Genomic DNA, 23,205 nt, shown 5'->3' with positions numbered 1-23,205 from the left:
TGAAATTAGTTGGTCTTCACAAAAAATATGATCATCTTTGTTGCTATAGAGAACAAAATGCATTTATTCACTTAATAAAAATGAAAAAAGCCTTGCCTATCTAATAAATACGCTTATTATAAAACAATATGCCAAATGACTTACATGAGGCAAAGAAGAGAACAAAGAAGAACAAATAGTCAGTAGAGACTAAAATCAATTACTCTCTTAAAATCACTTTGTTTAGGAAAGACACACAAACACACATACACACGATTGGTTGATGATACCTTTTGCTCTGTCCCAGATGAGACAACAAAAGTTCAGATGAATGAGCTGGTTGGGTAGGGTGGCAACACAGAGTAATGCACTGATAACTAATCACCATCTAAGCAGACCATAGTAGGTAAGACTAAGACAATTTTGTCCAATGTAAATAGTAGAGACTTAACCTGAATGCTTGATTCTACAAGCAGGAGTTACAACTTGGTTAGACTAACTAGGTCAGAACAGGACATGTAAACAGGCAGTATTTCAGTATTTGGACTAGCAATTAGATCTTACAAGTAAGATTCAATGTGATCAAGAATCAAGCAGAAATGAAGACTTGGATTGGGTCTGGGTAGCAGGAACAGAGGACCAGGGTTTAAGACTTGGGTACTTACTAGCTTCATTGCCTCAGATGAGTTACTTGACATCACTTGTCAGTTCCCTCATACCTTCCAGCAGGGCCAGAACCATCTGTGGATCTGAGGCTCAGATAGACACTTAGAGTGGACTTGAAGAGATACCTCAGAAATCTTGGGTTCTTCTCACTGTGTCACTTTCCTCTCGGCGTTGCAATGATGACAGTATTACAGAATCAGTTACTGCTGCCATCAGCAGCTGGAGTTGGGCTGCTGGTAGTAGGGAAGACACAGCATGCCCCGCGCAGTACTGGATGAGGCTACACGGTGCTGGGGCTGCATTCTGTTCTGTACGTCCTACTTACTGTAGTTAAACAGGCCGTATGCTTGCATATGTTTGGAGGCATCTTCACGTGGAATGCTCTCTGCTTTCAGACACAGTTCAGATACTGCCTCTCAAAGAACTCCTGTGTCCTGGCATGCAGCAAGCCACTTTCTCCTCTGTGCTCTCATGGCACTTCCAGCATTCATTTATTATATAGCTTATATCACATTATATGATAATTACTTGTCAGTCATTCCCTTAAACTATAAGCTCCTTGAGGATGGGAACTACAGTATCAAAAGCAATGCCTGGCTTATAAGTGCACAATAAATCCTTGGGGAATTAATTTCCTAGAGAGTTGTTTAAATAAAGCAAAACTTAGATGGAAATTAAGCATGAGAATATTCATTTAAATTAGAATATTTATTACATGTGATATCCCACTTAAAATCATCTTATACATTTAAGTAGGAATGTATAAAATAATTGATAAATCCTGGTTCTGACATTTTCTAATTGTATGGCCTTTAAAAAGTTACTTAATCTTTCTATGCCTCAGATTCTCACCTATAAAATGTGATAATATTAACACCTATCCCATAGGCTTGTTAAATTAAATGGCATACTCCATGTAAGACAGAGGATTGTTACGATTATTTAAAATAATTAAAAATATCTAAATGAAGATGGATTAGTCAAGATTTCACCTAAGATATAATTCCCTGAAACACACAGCCAAATAAATACTACATAATGAAAAAAATGAATTGCAAAATAGCTATAAAAAGTCAGAATTACTCGATGTACATATGAATTCTGAGAAACATAAAATTCACAAACACATTCTTGATTAGCTTTTAAATTTTACAGTTAAGTAATTTAGGAATTGAATATTATGAAAATTTACTAATCAGTTAAAAAGATATTTCTGAATACTCATTAGTTTAATTAATCTAAGGTAACTTAGGTCAGAAATAAATATTGTATCTTAGGTAGGTATAAAAGAGGTCCCATACAGTCTCTGCATATCTTTTATTGAACCAAACTGCTTTGCTCATTTGGTAGTAACTGCTATTTCCTTTATGATTAAAGCTGAATTTAAATAAAGGGATAAAGGGAATTATTTATGAAAATTGTCAAAATTATGAAAATGCAGCTAATAGTCTTCAAAGTGTCCATTCTTGAAACTATGGTATAATTCCCTCGAAAGTACTCTTCCTCAACAGAGAAATATTTATTATACATACCTGGTGAATGGTTGACAGGGAGGGCTCATTAAAATCATATTGAAAGACAATTTGTCAAACTCTTCTAGCGTAATGCCCTAAGGAATGAACATTTGGGGAAAAAAATATAAAAAGATGCATAGAATAGGGAAGAAGGAAAAATGCTAATTGTAACTGAATATATCAGAAATTATAACCCTTAATAGTTTCATTCATAATACTCAAAACTTTATATAACACTTAACAAATTAACTTCAGTTAAACTAACTTTCCAAAGCAATCTTACGAAGGAAGTTGGATAAGTAAATCAAAGCTATGAACAACTAAGTGACTTGCCCCAAGACTCAGAGCTGGCCAAAGCAGAGCTGGAATGCTAATTTCCTGAATCCTAAGTGTTTCACGCCTCTGTGACACCTCAAGTCTAACACCACTATGTTTTCTGGAGTCAAACATAGAGAACTTCATTTTATAATTAATGAATTTTTAGCATGGGGCCTAAGAAAATTTTTTAACACCTCTCTATCAATAATATTTTTTATTTAGGAAATGTGATATACTGACCAGTCACCATCCCTTCCATGTAGGTCTCTGTTAAAATATCACCAAATGAAAAAAGGTCCTGTTTTCAGATATCCACAATAATTATACTGTTTTACAGTTGTGTGTAGTCAAAAAACTTCCAAAGGTAACAGATAAGATTAATCAATATAATTCCTATTGGGCTAAGTAGTTGAAAAATGTGCTATTTTGCTTCTATTTTATATATCAGAAGATAAATTCAGTACAGTGGTCCCTCCCTTATCTGTGGTTTCACTTTCCGGTTTCAGTCAACCCAGCCAATCAGGGTCCAGAAACAAAAGATCCTCCTTCTGACTTATGGTCAGATCATTAGTAGTCTAACCCTAACGTCACAATGCTTACGTCATTCACCTCACCTCGTCTCATCATGTAGGCATCTTGTCATCTTACATTACCACAATAAGAAGGGTGAGTACAATATATTTTGAGAGAGAGAGAGAGACTGCAATCACAAAACTTTTACTAAAGTATATTGTTATAATTGTTCTATTTTATCGTGATTGTTAATCTCTTACTGTGCCTAATTTATAAATTACCTTTACCATAGGTATGTATGTATAGGAATAAACATGGTATATATACAGAATTCGGTACTGAGGGCTCAGGCATCCACTGGGGGCCCTGGAATGTAGTCCCACGTGATAAGGGAGTCTGCTGTACAGAGAAACAAGTCATGGGTTTTCCAAATTCTCATTAAGCACTCTTAGTATAAATGCTTAGCCAGAAACAAGCAACCAGACTAGAATCACAACTTTCCCAATTATGACACATTTTTAAGAAGTTCAATGACATGAATAAGGCAGGACAAGCTTTATTCTGAGTTCTGTAAAGAGTGAATTAACCTGGGGAACACATCAGTTGTCTCTGTTGTATTAAAAGTTTGAATGTATGTGTCTATCATTTTTAAATCACAGGCTTTGAAGTAGTTTAAGGTGTATATGTAACATAAAAACAAAATTAAATATTGAAAAGTTCCTACAGCACCTCTGAATCCCTGGGTTCTCAGGAAAACAATGTGAAAATCATGCACTGACCAGTCTGTCAGAAAACATGGGGCAAAGCAGTACAACCAGACAGCACTTCATACCAAGTTAGAGAGCCTGTCAGCACAGGGCTACTGTGATAAGCAACTTATGTATGTCCTAACTGAATATGGATTGATTAAAGCTACATTTCTAAAACTAAAGTAAAAACAAAACAATGATCTTTTACATCAGGAGCATCCTATGTCTAGAATCTGGAGGAAGTAAACAGAGTTACTGCCTCCAGTACAGGTTGGCATAAAAAATTACAATTTTAAAGGATTCTTCAAAATAGTGATTTTTTAAAAAATCAAATGATAGGGCAGTTATGCAAGAAATAATTAGTCAAACCATTCACAACTTTATTTAACCTGGCATTGGAAGGCATTAAAATGTGTTGAAATTCAAGAAAGTAGTTATGGAGATACACAAATTATCTTTAATAAGTTGATATTTGCAACCTAACAGAAATCTATTCTTTTGCTTTCAGAGAACATTAGGTCAGCTCAGTGTGGTAGCACTGTTTATTACATGTTGATGAGCAGTTTTATTGGTATTCTTACTAGCTTTATTACTTGTTTTTGCAGAAAGTCTCCTGGCTATGCTTATACTTAATTGTCATTTAAACTTTAGGAAAAACTTGGTAGGTTAGAAAACAACTTTTGACAATTTTAGTAAATTTTAGTTAATCTAAAGAGAACTGACATTTGTACAATACTCGGTCATACTTCCAATTTTCAAGTATCTTTTATTCCACTTAGGTCATGCAGATTTCTTGTTACTTATTTCTCAGTGTTTGTAAGTTTCTTGTTACTACTATACATAGAAACTTTCTTCTATTATATTTTCTAACATGTCTTTGTTTGCATATATAGTAAGCTACCGGTTATCATATTTTTGTAAACAGCCTCCTTAAATGCAGTAATTGTTCCTCATACTATTTTTAGGACAGTACGCTGTTTGTTTTCCAGGCCTACACAATTATTCTTTAGAATCCTCCTTAATATTTATATGCTATTTCTCCTGCATGAGTACATTACCTAACAGTCCACAACAACATTAAATAACAGTGCCAAAGGTAGACATCCTTGTTTTATTCATTATTTTAGTGAGAATGCTTTTAAAGTTTTACCATGTAGCATGCTACTGGAGTGGGAGATATATGTGCATGTTTGTGTTTAAACAGAAATATAAACACACATACACACAAAGCCAGTAAATGACATATACATCTCTAGTAGAATGCATTTGTCCTAATTTTATTGAGAGATTAAACTTATTGGAAAACCCTGCAATTTGTCAAATATTTTCTAATACATAGTTTTGCTCTTTCCAATTATTTTTTTTTTAAAGATTTTATTTATTTATTTGAGAGAGAGAATGAGATAGAGAGAGCGTGAGAAGGGGGAGGGTCAGAGGGAGAAGCAGACTCCCCGCCTAGCAGGGAGCCCGATGCGGGACTTGATCCCGGGACTCCAGGATCATGACCTGAGCCGAAGGCAGTGGCTTAACCAACTGAGCCACCCAGGCGCCCCTTGCTCTTTCCAATTATTAACATGTTGAATAATAGTAATAGAATTCCTAAGTACTAAATTACTATTATACTTTCCAAAACAAAATCCATTTTAGTTATGCTACATTATTCTTTTGATGTGCTTTTGATTATTTGGTCATATTTTACTTAGAATTACTGAGTTTATATTCATAAGATAATGATTTTCCTATTTTGTGGCTTATAGTAAGTATCCAATAAAAACTGAGTGGATATTTCCTACCATTTCCTGCTCTATGAACTCTGATGTTATCTTGTGCATAAATATGACAATCAGATCTTTATTGAGGACTATATTAATCATCATTATAAAGTACCTTTCTATGATTCTTAAATGTTCTTGCCTTGAAATCCATTCTAACTAATATCTATTCTGAAACTGTTATCATTTGTGACCATTTGCCTGGTATCTGTCCACTTTTTAGCTACAATATGTTGTCATTCAACATTCAGAAAGTGATCCACCAACATTGTTGTCTGTGACAACAATGAACCAAGAAACAAGGTTTCTGCTCACGTGGTTTATATAGTAGTGACTAGTAATTCCTCATTTTCTACCTAGATGAATTACAGACTTTAGTTTTATTTTACTAGCTATTTTATACCTGAGGAGTTCTGCTCCTGGTTATAACCCTCTCTGTGATTTTTCAGGTCTGACTGTGGGTAGTTACATAGGCTTCATCCCACAGGCCTTGAGGGAAAGCTGCCCTTCCCACTCCAGAACTGGAACATGGTCAGCACATCAAGTCTCTGCAGGCCATTAGGGTCAAGGATTCAGGCGCCCTGGCCAGCACATTCTTCATATATTTGCATGTCTAGTTCTCTTTATCTGTGGCCTTGGGCAGAGGTCCACTGCACGCAGCTCTGCCAAGACCTCCTTATGGGAGAAGGTGGTGGAAATCTGGAAGACACTTCTCCCTACTCTGGCTGGTACTCAGCACTTTCCCTTCCTAGCCCTCCTCCCTTACAATTCCCCCTAAGGCCGGAACTCCCCCACATCTGTGCTGACACACCCGCTCTCCCCCAGTGTGCTGTGGCATGTGGAAATGGAGCAGGGGGCCCTGGCGTTTTCTCTTATTTTACATATGTGCTTGTATCACCACAGTCAGTGATAAAGGCTTTACTCTTTTATTTTTGTCTTGCTGCTTTAGTTAGCTACTCTGTCCTTCCCAGCTCAGCTAAGCTCCTAGTAACATTAAATAATGTCCTAAAAATCCATAGCTTCATTTATCTTTCAAATACACATATTTTTTAAGTCTCACTTTCTTCTCCTACGTCAATCATGTTATTATTTCTACACTGCAAAGATTCACAACATTTTTACCCAGTTTTCTAACCATAATTTCTTTCCTGACATGGTAGCTTTATTCCTGGGCTCTCTTCTTGGATTCATCTCTTGCTTAGTTAGATTAAGTGAATGAGTCATTTTTTCAATAAGGGCCCACGAGTACTACAGTTCATGAATTGTTGTAGGTTTTATTTTAGGAATTTCTTCCCTCTATTTCTGTTAATATTTTTGTTCCATTTATTTTATTGTCTTCCCCAGAGATACTAATTATTTTTATTGTAGATCATTTTTGTCTTCATTAGTTATCATTTATTCTGCAACATTTGATCTGTATTTTTTTTCCGTTTTATTTTGCTTTCTTTTTCTCAAGCTCTGTTCTTCATGATTGTTTGCAGCACTGTCCACTTTACTTTTTGCTACGCTGACCTTTCATTTCTATAATGGTTTTATTTTTCTCCTCTTTCTTTTTTCCCTGACCACTGATATTTTTCCAGTCCAATCACTGTCTTATCATTGCTTTTTGAGCTGGTGTATATATTTATTTGAGTTCTTGTTTTGAAGATACCATGTTTTATTTAATGCCTGAAGCTCATGGAGGCATGTATGTTTGAAATTTTCTTCGGCTTCTTAATATAATTTTCTGTTGTATATTCTGTGTTTTGTTTACATTTCATACCTTATTTTTAAAGTACAATATTAGTATAGCCTCAAACTGGTTCCTTTCTCATTATTATTCATTTCTTAATGGAGGCCACTTGAATCAAGGAGTTTGCTGAAAGATGAGATGAAATAGGTACTTTGTGGCCACACTGTTTCTGGGAAGGACCTGCACTAGCTTTAACCTAAGAGCACGCCTCTGTCCCTAACCCATGATCTTGCATTCAGGGCGAGCAGGAAGTCTGTTGCAGTTGCAATGGCACTTTCAGCTCAGGGATCTGGATTTTTCAAATCTCTCTTCTCCTGACTTAGAACAAACAACCGCCAGGTGTATTTGGTCTTCTCCCTTGCCATTTTCTCCTTCTTGATTCTGCACAAAATATGTAGAGGTTTGCCCGTGATTTTGCCATCCTCATTCAGTTCTGTCCCATTTCCACTGCATTGGACACTATTCTTCATAATTTTCTTTCTTGTTTTGGCTTATCTCTAAATCCTATTTTTATTAATGATGGTTTTCCTATCCCTTTTCCTAATAGAAATAAGAAGGGAAAAGGGGATGGAAAAGGGATAGAGTTTTGGAATAGAAGTATCTTTTTTTATGCCACATTCGATCAGAAATCCCAAAGAAAACTGTTTACAAGCATATTGTAAACCCTAGAGTAGCCACTAAGAAAATAAAACAAATATAAATAAGGTATGCCTAATAAGCCATTAGTAGAGAATAATAAAATATTTATATATCAAAAGGCAGAAAAAGAGGGATAAACAAAAAACAGATTGGAAAAATAGAAAACAAGTAACAAGGGAGTAGAATTAAATCCAAAAATATTAATAACAAGATTAAATGTAAATGGTAAAACACTCCAGTTAAAAGGTAGACACTGTCAGCCTGAATAAAAAAGCAATACCCAACTATACACTGTCTACTACAAATCTAATTTAAATACAAAGATAAAAATAGGATAAAATTTAAAGGATGGAAAAACATAAACATGTAAACATTAATCATAAGAAAGCAGACTAGCCATATTAATATCAGGAAAAGTAGAGTTCAGAACAAAAAATACTTCCTGGGGTTAAAAAGGGACATTTCAAGGAGCATTATCAACAATAGCCAAACTATGGAAAGAGCCCAAGTGCCCATCAACTGATGAATGGATAAAGACGATCACACACACACACACACACACACACACACACACACACACAATGGTATATCACTCAGTCATTGAGAAGAATGAAATGTTGCCATTTGTAACGATGTGGCTAGAACCAGAGTGTATTATACTAAGCGAAATAAGTCAGAGAAAGACAAATTTCACTCATATGTGGAATTTAAGAAACAAAACAGAAGAACGAGTGTATTATACTAAGCAAAATAAGTCAGTCAGAGAAAGACAAATAATTTAATTTACAGCATTAAATAACATATGATTTCACTCATATGTGGAATTTAAGAAACAAAACAGAAGAACATATGGGAGGTGGGAAAAGAGAGAGAGGACAACAAACCATAAGAGACTCTTAACAATAGAGAACAAACCAAGGGTTGATGGAGGGAGGTGGGCAGGAAATGGGCTAGATAGGTGATGTGTATTAAGGTGGGCACTTATGATGAGCACTGGGTGTTGTGATGAACCACTGAATTCTACTCCAGAAACCAGTATTACACTGTATGTTAACTAACTAGAATTTAAATAAAATCTGGGGAAAAAGGACATTATAAAGTGTAAATACTTAATAACAGAGCTTTAAGATAAAATGGAGCAAAAACTGACAACACTGAAGGAAGACACATTCACGACTGTGGTTGGAAATTACAGCACCCTTCTCTCAGCAACTGATAGAAAAAATCAGTAAGGATACAGAAAAATTGAACAACATTATCAACCAACTTGACCTGACTGACATTTACAGAGCATTCCACCCCATAAAAAAAGAATATATTCTTTTCAATACCATATAGAACATTCACTAGACAAACTGAATTATGGGCCATAACACAAGTCTCAACAATTTAAAATAACTGAAATTATACACAGTATGACCAAATAAAACAGAAATGAGAAATCAGTAACAGAAAGCTATCTGGAAAATATTATATTTGGAAATTTAAACCCATACTTATAAATAACACATGGGCCAAAAAGAAATCAGAAGGGAAACTGGAAAATATTTCTAACTATATGAAATCAACACAACATATGAAAATTTGTGGAATGTAGCCAAAACTTAGGAAAATCTACAGCATTAAATGTTTATATGAAAAAAAGGAAAACAATCTCAAGTAACTCATCTAAAGTCCCACTGCAAAAACTATTAAAAAACATAAATTAAATGCAAAGTAGAAAGAAATAATAAAGATGAGCAGAAATTAGTGAAATAGTAAACAAATGGACAATAGATAATATCAATTGCATCCAAAGCTATTTACTTGAAAAGACCAATAAAATTGGTAAGCTTCCAGCTTCACTAGCATTTTACAAATTACTAACAACAGGAATGACCTACAGTACATCACTATAGAGTTCACATATAGAAAAAGGATATAAGGAAATATGAAAAAATCAAGCAAATACATTTGACAAATTAGATAAAATGGATAATTCCTTCAAAGATCACAAATTTCTAAAACTAAATAAAAAATAAATAGGAAGCTTCACTAGTCTTTTAGCAATTAAATAAATTAAATTCATAGTTTAAAACCTTCCCACAAAGAAAACTTCAGGCCCAGATGGCCTCATTAACTAAATTCTATCAAACATTTATAGAGGAACTAATACTTGGTTTTCAAACTCTTCCAAAAAATATAAGGTTAATATAATTCTAATACTGAAACCATACTAAAACACTGAGGAGAAATAACAAATCACCTATGAAGCTAAATGTAAAATACTTAACAAAATATTAGCAAATTGAAACCAGCATTACATAAAATAGGTAATAGATCATGACCAACTAGGATTTATCCTAGGAATACAATATTGACCGAACATTCAAAAACAGAAATTGATATAATCACCATATTAAAAGAATAAAAGGGGAATGATATAATCATGTCAAAGATGCAAGAAAGATAGCATTTGATAAAATTCAAAACCCATTCATTATAAAAATTCTCAAAAAATGTAATAAAAGGAAATTTCCTCAACTTGATAAAATACATCTATAAAAAATCTACAACTAATATCATCCCAAATGGTAAATGACCGAATGTTTTGCCTCTAAGAACTGGAAGAACGCAAGGATATCCAATGTAATCCTATTTAACTGACACTGTATAGAAGGTCCTAGACAATGCAATAAGACAAGAAAATAAGTCACACTGATTGGAAGGGAAAAGTAAAACTCTGACAATATGATTGTGTATGTAGAAAAAATCCTAAAAAAATCAAAGCTATCAGAATAAGTCAATATAACAAAGCCACAAGATAGAAGGTCAAGGTCGATAAACAAAAATATGTGTATTCCTATATGCTAGCAATAGGAAATAGTGGTAAAATAGTGGTTTTTTAAAATACCACTTACAATAGCATCAAAACCCACAAATATTTAGGGATAAATTAATTAACATATGTGCAAGATTTGTACAACAAATATTACAAAATATTACTGATATAAATTAAATACTACCTAAATAGATGAAGAGAGATACCATGTTCATGGCCTGGAAGACTCAATTTTATTAAGATACCAATTCTTTTAAAACCAATCAGAATTCCAATCAAAATATCTTTTTGTAGAAATTGGCAAGGTTATTCAGAAATTTACACAGAAATGTAAAGTACAGTGTAGCCAAAATAATCTTGAAAGAAAAAACAACAGCAATTTGAGAACTTATGCTACCCAAATTCAATACATATTATAAAGCTATAACAATCAAAAGAGTGTGCTACTGGTGTAAGGAAAAACATACAGATACTACTGAAGAGAGAGTCCAGAAATAGACACACATTTATGACCTATTTTTTTTTTTATGAAAGTGTCAAGGAAATTGAGGAAAGGATAGTCATTTCAGAAAATGGTAAAAGAAAGAAAGAAAGGAAATGGTGCCAGGACAATGCTATATGCACTTGAAAAAAAAAAATAAATGACTGCTACTTCAAACTACACCAAAAAGTAACTTTAAATGGGTCATCAACCTAAATGGAAAAGCCAAAACTATAAAATTTCCAGAAGAGAGGAAAATGGGGTAAACAAAAATTTTTTAGAACACACAGAAATGTGATCAAAAAACAAAGAAAGATAAATAACTTCTGCATTTTGATGAACACAGTTAAGGAAATGAAAAGACAAATTACTGAACTGGAGAAAATATTTGTTATATACATTTCTGACAGACAACTTGAATCCAGAAAACTTAAACAACTCTTACAATGAAATGATGATATTACAAACACACCAAATAATAAAAATTGGCAAAAAATTTCATTACAGAAGAAGACGCAGAAATGCACAACATTTTTAGCCATCAGGGAAATGCAAATTAGAATCACCACACACAAAAGAATCACAACAGCACAACAGGCTCACTAGAATGGCTAAAATTTAAAAAATTAACAATATCAAGTGCTGGTAAGGATGTGAAACAACTGAAACACTTAAACATTGATTATGGGAGTGTGAAATGGTATAAACACTCTGGAAAACAGGATTTTCTCATAAAATTAAAGAAACCTACTATATGACCCAGCAATTCCAATTCTAGGTATTCATCTACAAGAAATGAAAACAAAGGTCCACACAAAAACCCTTACATGAATGTTCACAGCAACAGTTCTGTATAGTCAAAAACTGGAATGTCTAACATCATGTGACTGGATATATACATTATAGTACATAATATTTCACTGTATAGAATATTACCCAGCAATAATAACAAAGAACAGACTACTGATACGCACAACGACATGGGTGAATTCAAAAAACATCGTGCTAAATGAGCAAGTTACATTCATGATTTTATTTGTGATATACTGGAAATGGAAAATTTAATCTGTAATGACAGAAAGCAGATCAGTCGTTGCCTGGGCATGGGACACTAAGGAACACTAGAGGGTATAGATGTTCTAAGTCTCGATTGTGGTGGTTACACACTTGTAGTCAAAACTCAAACTACACACAAATGAGTGCAGTTTATTGTAAATAAATTATAGCTTCATGAGAAATTTGTTGTAAAATGTTTCACAAGAAAATGGAGAAAAACACAATCTCATATTATTTAAAAAATAACAATGTACATCAGTGTTAAATACTTCTGCAGAGTTCATCAATGTACTTTTAACCTGTAATTTTGACAGGCTTGCTAAAATAAGAAGCATTCAATAAGTAATAGCCAGTGACTGCCTCTCTTGCTTTTACTCCTGTTATATATATATTGTGCATGACTATTGCTTGAAAGTAAAGAATTAAACAAAGTTTAATATCATTACAGAACCATGCATTTAGAAGTCAAGCATATTCTTACATTTCAATCTTTTGTCTCAGAGACCAAAATACTGACCTCTCTCATTCTCATTCTCTCAAACTGAAAATTAAAACTAAATAAGGGCCCAAAAGAGCATGCCATCTTCTTATAGATTATAAAATGTTGATTCCCTTCTAAACTTTTTCATTTATATATGATTTATCCTCCAATGAAGACACCAGAAATCAGTATTTTACAGTGTTTTTCAATCACACTTTCCTTGCCATATACTTATTAAAACAATAAGCAACATTACTCACTTCGATTGTCTTGGCCAGTAACTGCGTGTGAGGAAAATTATACTTGTATACTTCATTAGCGACAGTGTTTACATCAATGGCAGCCACCACTTGTGCAGGTATACAGCTTTCTGTAATGATAAGTGGAATACCTTAAAATGTGAAGTCCTTAATATCAACTTGATCACTTTACAGAAAAGTCAAAATCCAGAATTTTGTAGTACACTTCCTCACATCCTCAATTATGTAGCTAGATCTCAGATTTCTAATGGACAACCAGGCCAGGGAGTTAGGCATGAAATGGAATATTTGCATACTTCTGGTTCATCTCTCTAAATAGCATTCTGATGCTAAAAATAAGATTTAAATGTTTTAGTCATTATCTCTTACATTTGCCTTCCTCACTCCATTAAGATGTACACTTATGAGTTAAATAGAAAGTTTTCCTAAGTTAAAACAAACCAAAAATAGAAAAGGGAAGTATATTTTTAAAAACCTATCACTTGGAACTCTATATAAATAAATTAACTACCATTTGCTCCTCACCTTCTAACATTAATACAAAGCTGCTTCCCAATATCACTAAAAATGCTTTTACATAAATTTTGGAAGGTTTTTAACAACAGTTTTATTGAGATATAATTCACATACCACAAAATTCACTTGTTTAAGGTTTAGGTAAGTTTTAACTGAAATGAACAATTAATTGGTGTCCAAATATAAAAACTACATAGACTAAAAATTAAAAATCTTAACAGACCAGGACAGAAAGGAGTAAGGGAAATAATTTCAAGAGCATGCCTTCACTGCCCTTCTCTCTTGCTGCTAAAAAAAAAATAATTCTGGGGGCACCTGGGTGGCTCAGTCATTAAGCATCTGCCTTCAGTTCAGGTCATGATCCCAGAGTTCTGGGATCGAGTTCCCACATTGGGCTCTCTGTTCAGCGGGTAACCTGCTTCTTCCTCTGCCTGTGCTCTCTCTCTCTCTCTCACTGTCAAATAAATAAATAAAAGCTTAAAAAAAGAAAAAGAATTTAGATGTAAGGAGCTAGGGCTCATGTAGCAGGCACCAGAACCAAAACTCAGATCTCAGAAGATGGGGTAAAGAGGAAGGCTCACACACACACTCAGAAAATAATCACAACCATACACTGAGGCCTAAAAGAGATGATGTCCAAGACAAAACAAGGGCATAAATATCTCTAAGTAAATATTTGCTGAATGTCTACCAGGCTCAAGACACTCAGCTAGAACCAATTATCTCCCAGGTACCCTGCTGCCTTGTATGTAGGTCACTGGAAACTCTGAGGTCCAGTTAGTAATATCATAGGTAGCTGCCTCCAACTGAGTTTAGAATCAGTAACCAGTTATTTGCCTTAGTATAAAGTTATAAATAATACCTTTGTCAAAGGTATCAGAGAAATCTTGAAACATAAATCAAGAAGGCTTTTAAACAAATAAAAAAATTAGTATATAAGGATTATTTTGCAAAATCACAAACCTGTTATAATTCAGATCAAGAACTAAGTTACTACTAAGCATTGTATGAGAGCTCAGAATTACATAAATTTCATTGAATTATTTCACTGTTTTGTTAAATAAGGTATCTTGTCATTAGCATGATGAAGCCTGCTTGCATTTCCACTATATATGCAGCAATCTGGGACTGCCTGGAGTTGGTTAATATGACTTTTCTCTTTTTTCAGGCTGACTGACAATACACAGTGATGTGCCGAATCTGTACCACAATCAATAATTAATTTTATGTTCTTGTATTATATGCCTGAAAGACATAAAAACTTACATAAAGCAACTGCCAAGTAAATGTTTTATGTGGCTATCCAAGAACCAATGAACCAAAAATTCTTTCTCGGAAAACAATAGATTTTAAAAGTCAGTAAGCAAAAGCACTGTTGTTTATTGCATTATTTTAGAGTGTTATAAAATTAGGATCCAGTGCATGGCCTAAAAAGTTATTTCTGTGATGAGAAATGAATGTACTAAGATATTACTGACAATAATTCAACTTGCCTTTTCAAAACAGAATTGTTCTGGTGTACGGATGTGTTTCTAAGGAAAAAGTTAGATTTATAAATGACCATTTTAAAAAAGCAAATCTGGTTGTATGTAAGTGATGAGTCACTGAATTCTACTTCAGAAACCAGTATTGTACTGTATGTTAACTGACGAAAATTTAAATAAAATGAATAAATAAGTAAATAAGCAAAACTGTCAATTCTGTCGAAATCTGAAATTGAGATCCAAAGACAAGTTGTCTTGATATTTTCTACTGTATACTTCAAATCTATAGCCTCCAAAAATCTTTGTCAAGCCATGTACACATATTTCGAAAATGTTTACCTAAAAATACCAAAGTGAATATAACTCAATAGAATTTTGCATAAATGAGCTCTACTACTTAAATCATGTAGGAGAGGTAATTCTTGCAGGGGAGAGGGAACCCATCAGGATCTTTTAGTACCATGGAGGGTAGGGATGTGTTTTCAGCACTGTGATCTACTGCTCTACCTGGATGTTATTCATGATATTTCAGTTATTACTCTGATTGCATATTTATCAACAGGAAGCATGGGTATAAAAGGTACGACACTCTAGTTAGAGAAATGCATATAAATGATGTTAAAAGACTGTCAGATTGGATCTACAAGGAAAAGACAAGGGGTATCATGCTCCTGTTTAACCAACTGAGCCACCCAGGCGCCCCATATTCCTGTTTACATGAGGACTGAATTTAAAAAGGCAGAGTTAGTGGGCGCCTGGGTGGCTCAGTTGATTAAGCGACTGCCTTCCGCTCAGGTCATGATCCAGGAGTCCCAGGATCGAGTCCCGCATCGGGCTCCCTGCTCGGCAGGGAGTCTGCTTCGTCCTCTGACCCTATCCCCTCTCATGTGTTCTCTCTCTCTCATTCTCTCTCTCAAATAAATAAATAAAATCTTAAAAAAAAAAAAAAGGCAGAGTTAGTTATACCAAGAGAGACCTTCTAGGGAGATGCAAGAAATGTCACCAACAATACATGCGTAATTCCTGCTCTCACGTATGTCTCTTATTGAAGTAGGCAAGAATCAAACACACACACACATACCATATTTGAATAGCAATAATTTTCCTTCTTTTTCTGATCACTCTTTCTGGAAAAGTTGTAGGGAAAAACTGGTTGGTAGTAGTGAAAGGGTACAAGTTTACACTCTTATCTGCCTTTCCTAACCAAATAAATCAGAAAGTTTAATTGTGCATAGTTATTAAGGTGGGGAAAAATTCAATTTTTAAAAATGTAAATATAAAATTAACCAACCCATTTTGAAATAAGGAAAGTAGCTTATTTTTTTCCTTCTTTTTCTTCTTTATCATTTATTTTCTGATTTGTATCTCAGATAGGTGAGTAATTACTTGAATGAGCTCATTATGACCATACCTGAGATACCTAATCAGGTATGTTAACACTGACATCTAGTTGTGAAATGGAAGATCAGTGGAACATATCCCATGTCTATTTTCCTTCATTCAAAATGACAGCTTAAGAATAAAAGTACTAAGCAAAAGCAGATCAGAAAGGATTCTGAATTTAAAATGATTGCTAAATGTTTTATCCCTATTGGCAAAGTAAATTTCTTTTTTTAAAGATTCTTGCTTTTCAAAACTTGCAAATAAATTATTTCTCTGAATTAAATAAAATTTAAAATAAGTTTCAAAACTCATCCAATTTCCTTAGAAAATCTCCTTAGAAGTTTAGCTAACAGTAAACAACATAAAAACTTACTTTGGGTCAAGACATACACTAGATCGTCCTTTCTAAGATCTAACTAAATACAAGGGCCCATCAACCAGAGAGTGGACAGGAACTGCTTGAGATATGTGTACAGACCAGAGCTGGGAAGTGGCACCAGAGAAAAAGGTACCAAATTAATGTTTAAAAAGGAGCACACTGAATTTACATGGAAAGGAAAATAAAGATCCTATGCTAGATAATACAATGCAATTTGGAGAAGAGGAGGATTGCCTCCTCCATTTTGAGGAGGACATTGAGAAAGAACAAAGGTATAAGAAAGAAGAAGAACATGATAGTTTGCGCTTTCTGGCCTTTTTACTATTGGTTTGTTTCTACTATTGAAAAAGAAACGTAATGGCTGGCACTCTAATTACCATGTTAATCCATGAAGAGAAGGGCCACTTTACAGAGCTAGCGAAGCAAAGAACTGGAAGGAGTTGAGGTCCTGAAGGATTTCATGGAGTCACCATAGCAGCCCTAGATTACTATGTCTAGACTCACTTTTTTTTTTTTTAAGATTTATTTATTTTAGAGAGAGAGTGAGAGAGGGAGAGAATCTCAAGCAGACTCACCACTGAGCACACAGCCCTACACGGGGCTCTATCTCACGACCCTGAGATCACGACCTGAGCTGAAATCAGAGCCACCAAGCGCTCCTAGACTTACTTTATGTGAGAAAGAAACAAACTTCTACCTTCTTTAGTCACTATTATTTTGGATGTCTCTATTATTGACATTTGACATTGGATGTCTCTATTATTGACATTTGAACCTAATGCTAACAGATGCATGAACCTAATCCTAACAGTTCCTCAGTTGTTTAGATGGCTGTGTGTGTGTGTGTGTGTGTGTGTCTGTGTGTGTCTGAGCATGTGGTGAGAAGAGAATTTCAGGTTCAATTTCTGTTTAGACCGGATCAATATAACTCAAAAAACATTTATTGAGTGATGTGTACCAAGCATTTTGCTAGACCCACAGGGATGGATATATAAAGTTTATATTTAGGGAGGTCAGGGGAGTTTTAAAATTAAAGCAACATTGTTTTTCTCTAAGGTACAAGAATTCCTCCTTTAATATAAAAGATGAAAAAAAATATAAAAGGTGATTTCCCCCCAAATTTTCCTTACGAAGTGAATTTCTACCAAGCAAATACTTTCTTCATTATTTTTTAATTTTTATTATTGAAGTATAGTTGACATACAATATTAGCTTCAGGTGTATACATAGTGATTCAACAATTCTATACATTACTCAGTGCTCACCACAATGTGTCGTCACCATTTGTCATCATATAATGTTATTTCTTCGTTATTTTTTAAAAGTCACATCTATGTTACCCTGAGGAGAAAAACTCTGGAGGCTTGATTTAAGAGAATATAAAAATTTTGGAAAACTAAGTAAAATCATATATTCAACAAACAACTCAAAAATCTAATATGAATAATATTAATAGGAATACCAGCACTAATAACACCACCATGGTACACTCAGAATCTCAAAAGCAAAACCGCTGAAACTCTGGAACAGTGATAATCAGCCTCACGTATTTCCTAACCCCAGTAATCTCTTGTTAAATATTTTTGCACGGCGAGACTCCCTCAGATGATTTATCATAATACTGATTAGAAGGTGACATGAAGCTACCACTAAGGAAGCTCTGGTTTCCCTTTGGAATGATGGCTGAAGTGTTACCCAACAGCCTCTGTGGTTCTTGACATAAAACAAAGGTCAAACTATAAATATTGATAATGATAACTTAAGAGAGGACAAAACCTTAACTTCTCAGGCTTTCATGCAACAGATCTTCTAATGATTACTAAGTGTTCATAAGCCCTTTTTATAAAAGGTGCTTGGTGTTTTAAAATGATTTATTGTCCTAAGATAAAGAAATGTCTCCTTCCATCAAGTTTTGATAAGTTTTAAGACTTGGAAAGCAGGGCGCTTGGGTGGCTCAGTTGGTTGAGTGACTGCCTTCGGCTCAGGTCATGATCCTGGAGTCCCTGGATCGAGTCCCGCATCGGGCTCCCTGCTCGGCGAGGAGCCTGCTTCTCCCTCTAACCCTCCCCCCTCTCATGTACTCTCTCTCTCTCTCATTCTCGCTCTCTCAAATAAATAAATCTTTAAAAAAAAAAAGAAGACTTGGAAAGCAGTATTAGATGGCTTATTTTTAAATTCTATTTTGTTTGAAAGAAAGATAAACCTTCATTTGTTTTTGTTCCTTATAGAAAAGTCTGTATTTGGGCGCCTGGGTGGCTCAGTTGGTTAAGCAACTGCCTTCGGCTCAGGTCATGATCCTGGAGTCCCGGGATCGAGTCCTGCATCGGGCTCCCTGCTCGGCGGGGAGCCTGCTTCTCCCTCTGACCCTCCCCCCTCTCATGTGCTCTCTCTCTCTCATTCTCTCTGTCTCAAATAAATAAATAAAATCTTTAAAAAAAAAAAGAAAAGTCTGTATTTTAGAAACCTTATCAAGAGAGATGGTCAGTGTTCCATGGACATGTTTATTTATAAGCTACACATATCAATATATGTAACAATGTCAATTTTTTTAAAAAGCATGATAGCATCAAATGCTCTTTTTTTCCTGAACTCATATCAGTAAATTTGCACTTACGGGGTTTCCCAGGATTCTTCCCAGACTGTAATGAAATCATTCTATAGCTTCTAAGTCATCTGGTAGTTCACCACTGTCTTCCCAATAAAATCCAAACTTCTTAGCATGATGTGGACCCTGCATACCTGTCTAGCCTCCTCTTTTGACACTGTCCCTCGATTCCAATTCACTCTTCCAATTCACAGTCACTACACTCATACACATACGCTTTTTTCCCCAGGTAATACCCAACTACTTATCATGCCCCAGATGGGCCATAATTTCTCAATCCTAGTACCTCTGTATATAGTTAAAAAGCCTATCCTACCCTGTCCAACCTCTGACACCATCTCTCTTGTCCTAGATCATTCTCGTTGGTCCCTCAGGACTCCCTCAGCTTAGGCGTGACTCCTCCAGGCAGCTTTCACTGAGCCTGCTGGAGTGAAATGGGGGCCGGTCCCTCGGTCATGGTGCTGGGTAGTTCACACTATGGTCACATTTGTCCCAGGACACTGCCTCTCTCACTAGACTACACGATCTGATAGAGCCCAGGCAGTGGCTTGTACATCAGAGTACTCACAGCACCCAGACATTGCCAGAACTGGCACCCACTTGGCCTCCAATAAACATCTCCTGACCGAATAGTATGAAAATGAGTGAATTTGATCCCTAAAACCAACTCCTTATAATTGTTCATTTCCTTCTTCAATGTTCTGTTCCTCAGAACAGGATTAGCTTAAAAAGTCTTTAATAATCCTGTACTTCTGTGTTCATCAAAGCCTGAAAGACCAATGTTAGGTAGATTGTCTGACATTTAGGTCAAATGTTTACCTTGGCAACACAATGAAGTTTCCAGAATGGCCTACAGAATTCTATTTATCTTACAAATATGTTAAATAATAGCACCAACAGTGCTACTGTCGGGCAATTATAAATACTTATTAGAGTACCTATCATGTACTGGGCATTCTGCTGGGTACTGAGAATACAAGATGAGATGAGTGGACATCTGTGTTGTGCTTTACCAGCATCTAGTATGCTTCTCTAGCAATAGTCCCAGAGTTTCTTTTGGGGATCTTACCACACTCACTTTCTGTCAAATGGTTCAGACGCCCTCAACCCCCTACCCCTGGTTTCACTTAAAGCATGTGTCAAGCCTGAGCCAAGACTTGCAGAGTGGTTTCGGAGAGGGCAAACAACTCAAAGTAAGCCAATGAGGCACAATAAGAGGGAACACCTGACTTTTTCCTGGGCAACTAGAAAGAGATGCTTGATTTTCTAACTGAGTTTAACCATGGAGGGATCTAAGTTAGCGGCTACTACAGCCTTCTTGATGCAGTAAGGGGAGAGTGTATATTAAAATGCACCCATGGGGGATGCCTGGGTAGCTCAGTCAGTTAAGCGTCTGCCTTCAGCTCAGGTCATGACCCCAGGGTCCTGGGATCGAGTCCCACATTGGGCTTCTTGCTCCACAGGGAGCCTGCTTCTCCCTCTGCCTCTGCCTGCCACTCCCCCTGCTTGTGCTCTATCTCTCTCTCTGACAAATATCTCTCTCTCTGACAAAATCTTTAAAAAAATAAAATAAAATAAAATTCATCCATGGGGCGCCTGGGTGACTCAGTTGGTCAAGCCTCTGCCTTCGGCTCAGGTCATGATCGTGGAGTCTCAGGATCAAGCCTCATGTCAGGCCCTCTGCTCAGTGGGGAATCGGTTTCTCCCTTTCCCTCTGCCCCTCTCCCCTGCTCGTGCTTGCTCTCTCTCAAATAAATAAATAAAATCTTCTTTAAAAAATGCACCCAATCCAGAAAGAACAAAACTGAGACAGATACAGAGAGAAAGAAAACTGGTTCCTGGTAACACAATTTGAGCCGCTTTAAGCTGTACCCCAAACCAAGCCTATATTTGATCTTAGTCATTACATGAGTATTTACAACTTTTATGTAAACCAGTTTGGATTGTTTTCTGTAACTTGGAAATAACAGTTCTAATAGGCATTTAAGAGAACACACACTTAAATATCACTTGTCACTAAGAGGAAATGCATTTCAAATTCCAACTTGGCAAGCAAAACAACATGAACATCAAAAGCCTTGTGAATAAGAAATTAATTCACTACATAGCTACAAAACAGAAACACTTCTCTTGATCAAACACTCCCCAAGTGTCCTAAATTGAGGCAATATTTGCAGGGGTCCCAACTTGGGAGGCAAGGACTTCGTTACAGGTCTACCTAATTACTTTATCCTATACATGTATTCTAAATACAACAAACATGCAGACAGCCTTCTGTAAGCTGTATTCCCAATGTCTTTTAAGGAGCATATAGTATTTTCAGTTGAACGGTCTTATTAATTTTTTAAAAATTCAAGTTCTAAAAGTAAAAATGGTCAAAATAGAAATTTCAATGACAGGCAATTCAAAATAAAGAATTTCATATGATCAATTAACATAAAATGATGCTGCACCTCACCAATAATGACAGAAATCTACATTAATCAGTTTTACTTATCAGACTAGGAAAGCTTTTATAAGATGAACACTGTCTAGTACGAGCAAGGGTTTGAAAAAATATGCCCTTCTTCATGTTGGCTGTAGTGTACACAGATTCAACTCCTCTATCATTCATCCTTGCTATTCCGCTTGTGACAATTTATGCTAAGGAGATATTTGGACAATATAAGTGTAAGACTGTCATATTAAAAATGATACCCATATATACTGATGTGGAGTGATACAGATTTTTTAAGCACACACACAAAAAAAGTCACTAACTATCTTGTTCGGTAATAATCCAAGTTTTGTATAGTGTATGTGTATGTACCCATATTAAGGAAAAAAAAAAACACAGCAAATTTGACGGGCTATCTCTTGGTGGTAGAGGGAATTTAGAAGTAATTTTTTTTCTTTCTTTAAACTTTTTTGATTACTTGGTCTTTTTCTTAACAATAAGAATGGAATGCCTTTTTTTTTTTTTTTAAGATTTTATTTATTTATTTATTTTTGGCAGAGAGAGACACAGTGAGAGAGGGAACACAAGCAGGGGCAGAGGGAGAGGGAGAAGCAGGCTTCCCGCCGAGCAGGGAGCCCGATGCGGGGCTCGATCCCAGAACCCTGGGATCATGACCTGAGCCGAAGGCAGATGCTTAATGACTGAGCCACCCAGGCGCCCCAAGAATGGAATGCTTTTAAAATCAGTGAAAAGCAAACACACATAAAATCATTTTTATCTTGGAACAAAAGAATTCAATATTTCTCTTGGTTGTGACCCTGAGAAATCACAAAGGGAAAGTATCAAGGACAGATAAGAAAGGTTTGGATACATTCTCAAAACATGCTCATTAAACTGTAAAACCACACACACACACACATACACACACCAGTAAACAGTTATAACTCAATGCGTATTTTATCCCACCAACTCAATAACAGTCAAGAGAATAAAAAACAAGAATTAAATTGCTATAGTTCTTCAGAGATCAACAAATATGGCCTATGGCCAAAAATGTAATGAGTTGAAAGCTACCTATTTACATACTTAGAATTCAAAGGATATAAATCTGTCTTCTCCATTTTTCCCATGACATTTAAGACCTTCCTCTTAATCTCTTAAAGGCACTACCAGTGATTAAAAACATTTATTAAAATGGTTTAAGAAATAAGCAATATAGGGCGCCTGGGTGGCTCAGATGGTTAAGCGTCTGCCTTCGGCTCAGGTCATGATCCCAGGGTCCTGGGATCGAGTCCCACATCGGGCTCCCGGCTCAGCGGGGAGCCTGCTTCTCCCTCTGACCCTCTCCCCTCTCATGCTGTTTCTCTCTCGCTCGCTCTCTAAAAAATAAATAAAATCTTTAAAAAAAAAAAAAGAAATA

General features: G+C 35.5%; 1 protein-coding gene across 3 annotated transcripts in view; it reads right to left on the bottom strand.

Moving 5' to 3' along the window:
- Window positions 1-23,205, bottom strand: part of TRDMT1 (tRNA aspartic acid methyltransferase 1) — a 54,896-nt gene that overhangs the window by 14,588 nt on the left and 17,103 nt on the right. For all 3 annotated transcript variants that reach the window (XM_021696716.2, XM_044914995.1, XM_044914994.1), the window contains exons 2-3: window positions 12,982-13,091; window positions 2,178-2,254 (exon numbers count right to left, since the gene is read on the bottom strand). In XM_021696716.2, coding sequence (XP_021552391.1) covers window positions 2,178-2,254; window positions 12,982-13,091 — 187 coding nt within the window. The remainder of the gene's footprint in view (window positions 1-2,177; window positions 2,255-12,981; window positions 13,092-23,205) is intronic.

The sequence above is a fragment of the Neomonachus schauinslandi genome, chromosome 5 (genome assembly GCF_002201575.2).
Source record: "Neomonachus schauinslandi chromosome 5, ASM220157v2, whole genome shotgun sequence".
In the NCBI taxonomy this organism is placed as follows: Eukaryota; Metazoa; Chordata; class Mammalia; order Carnivora; family Phocidae; genus Neomonachus; species Neomonachus schauinslandi.
Note: the sequence above shows the minus strand (reverse complement) of the source record. Positions and strands in the feature narration are given on the sequence as shown.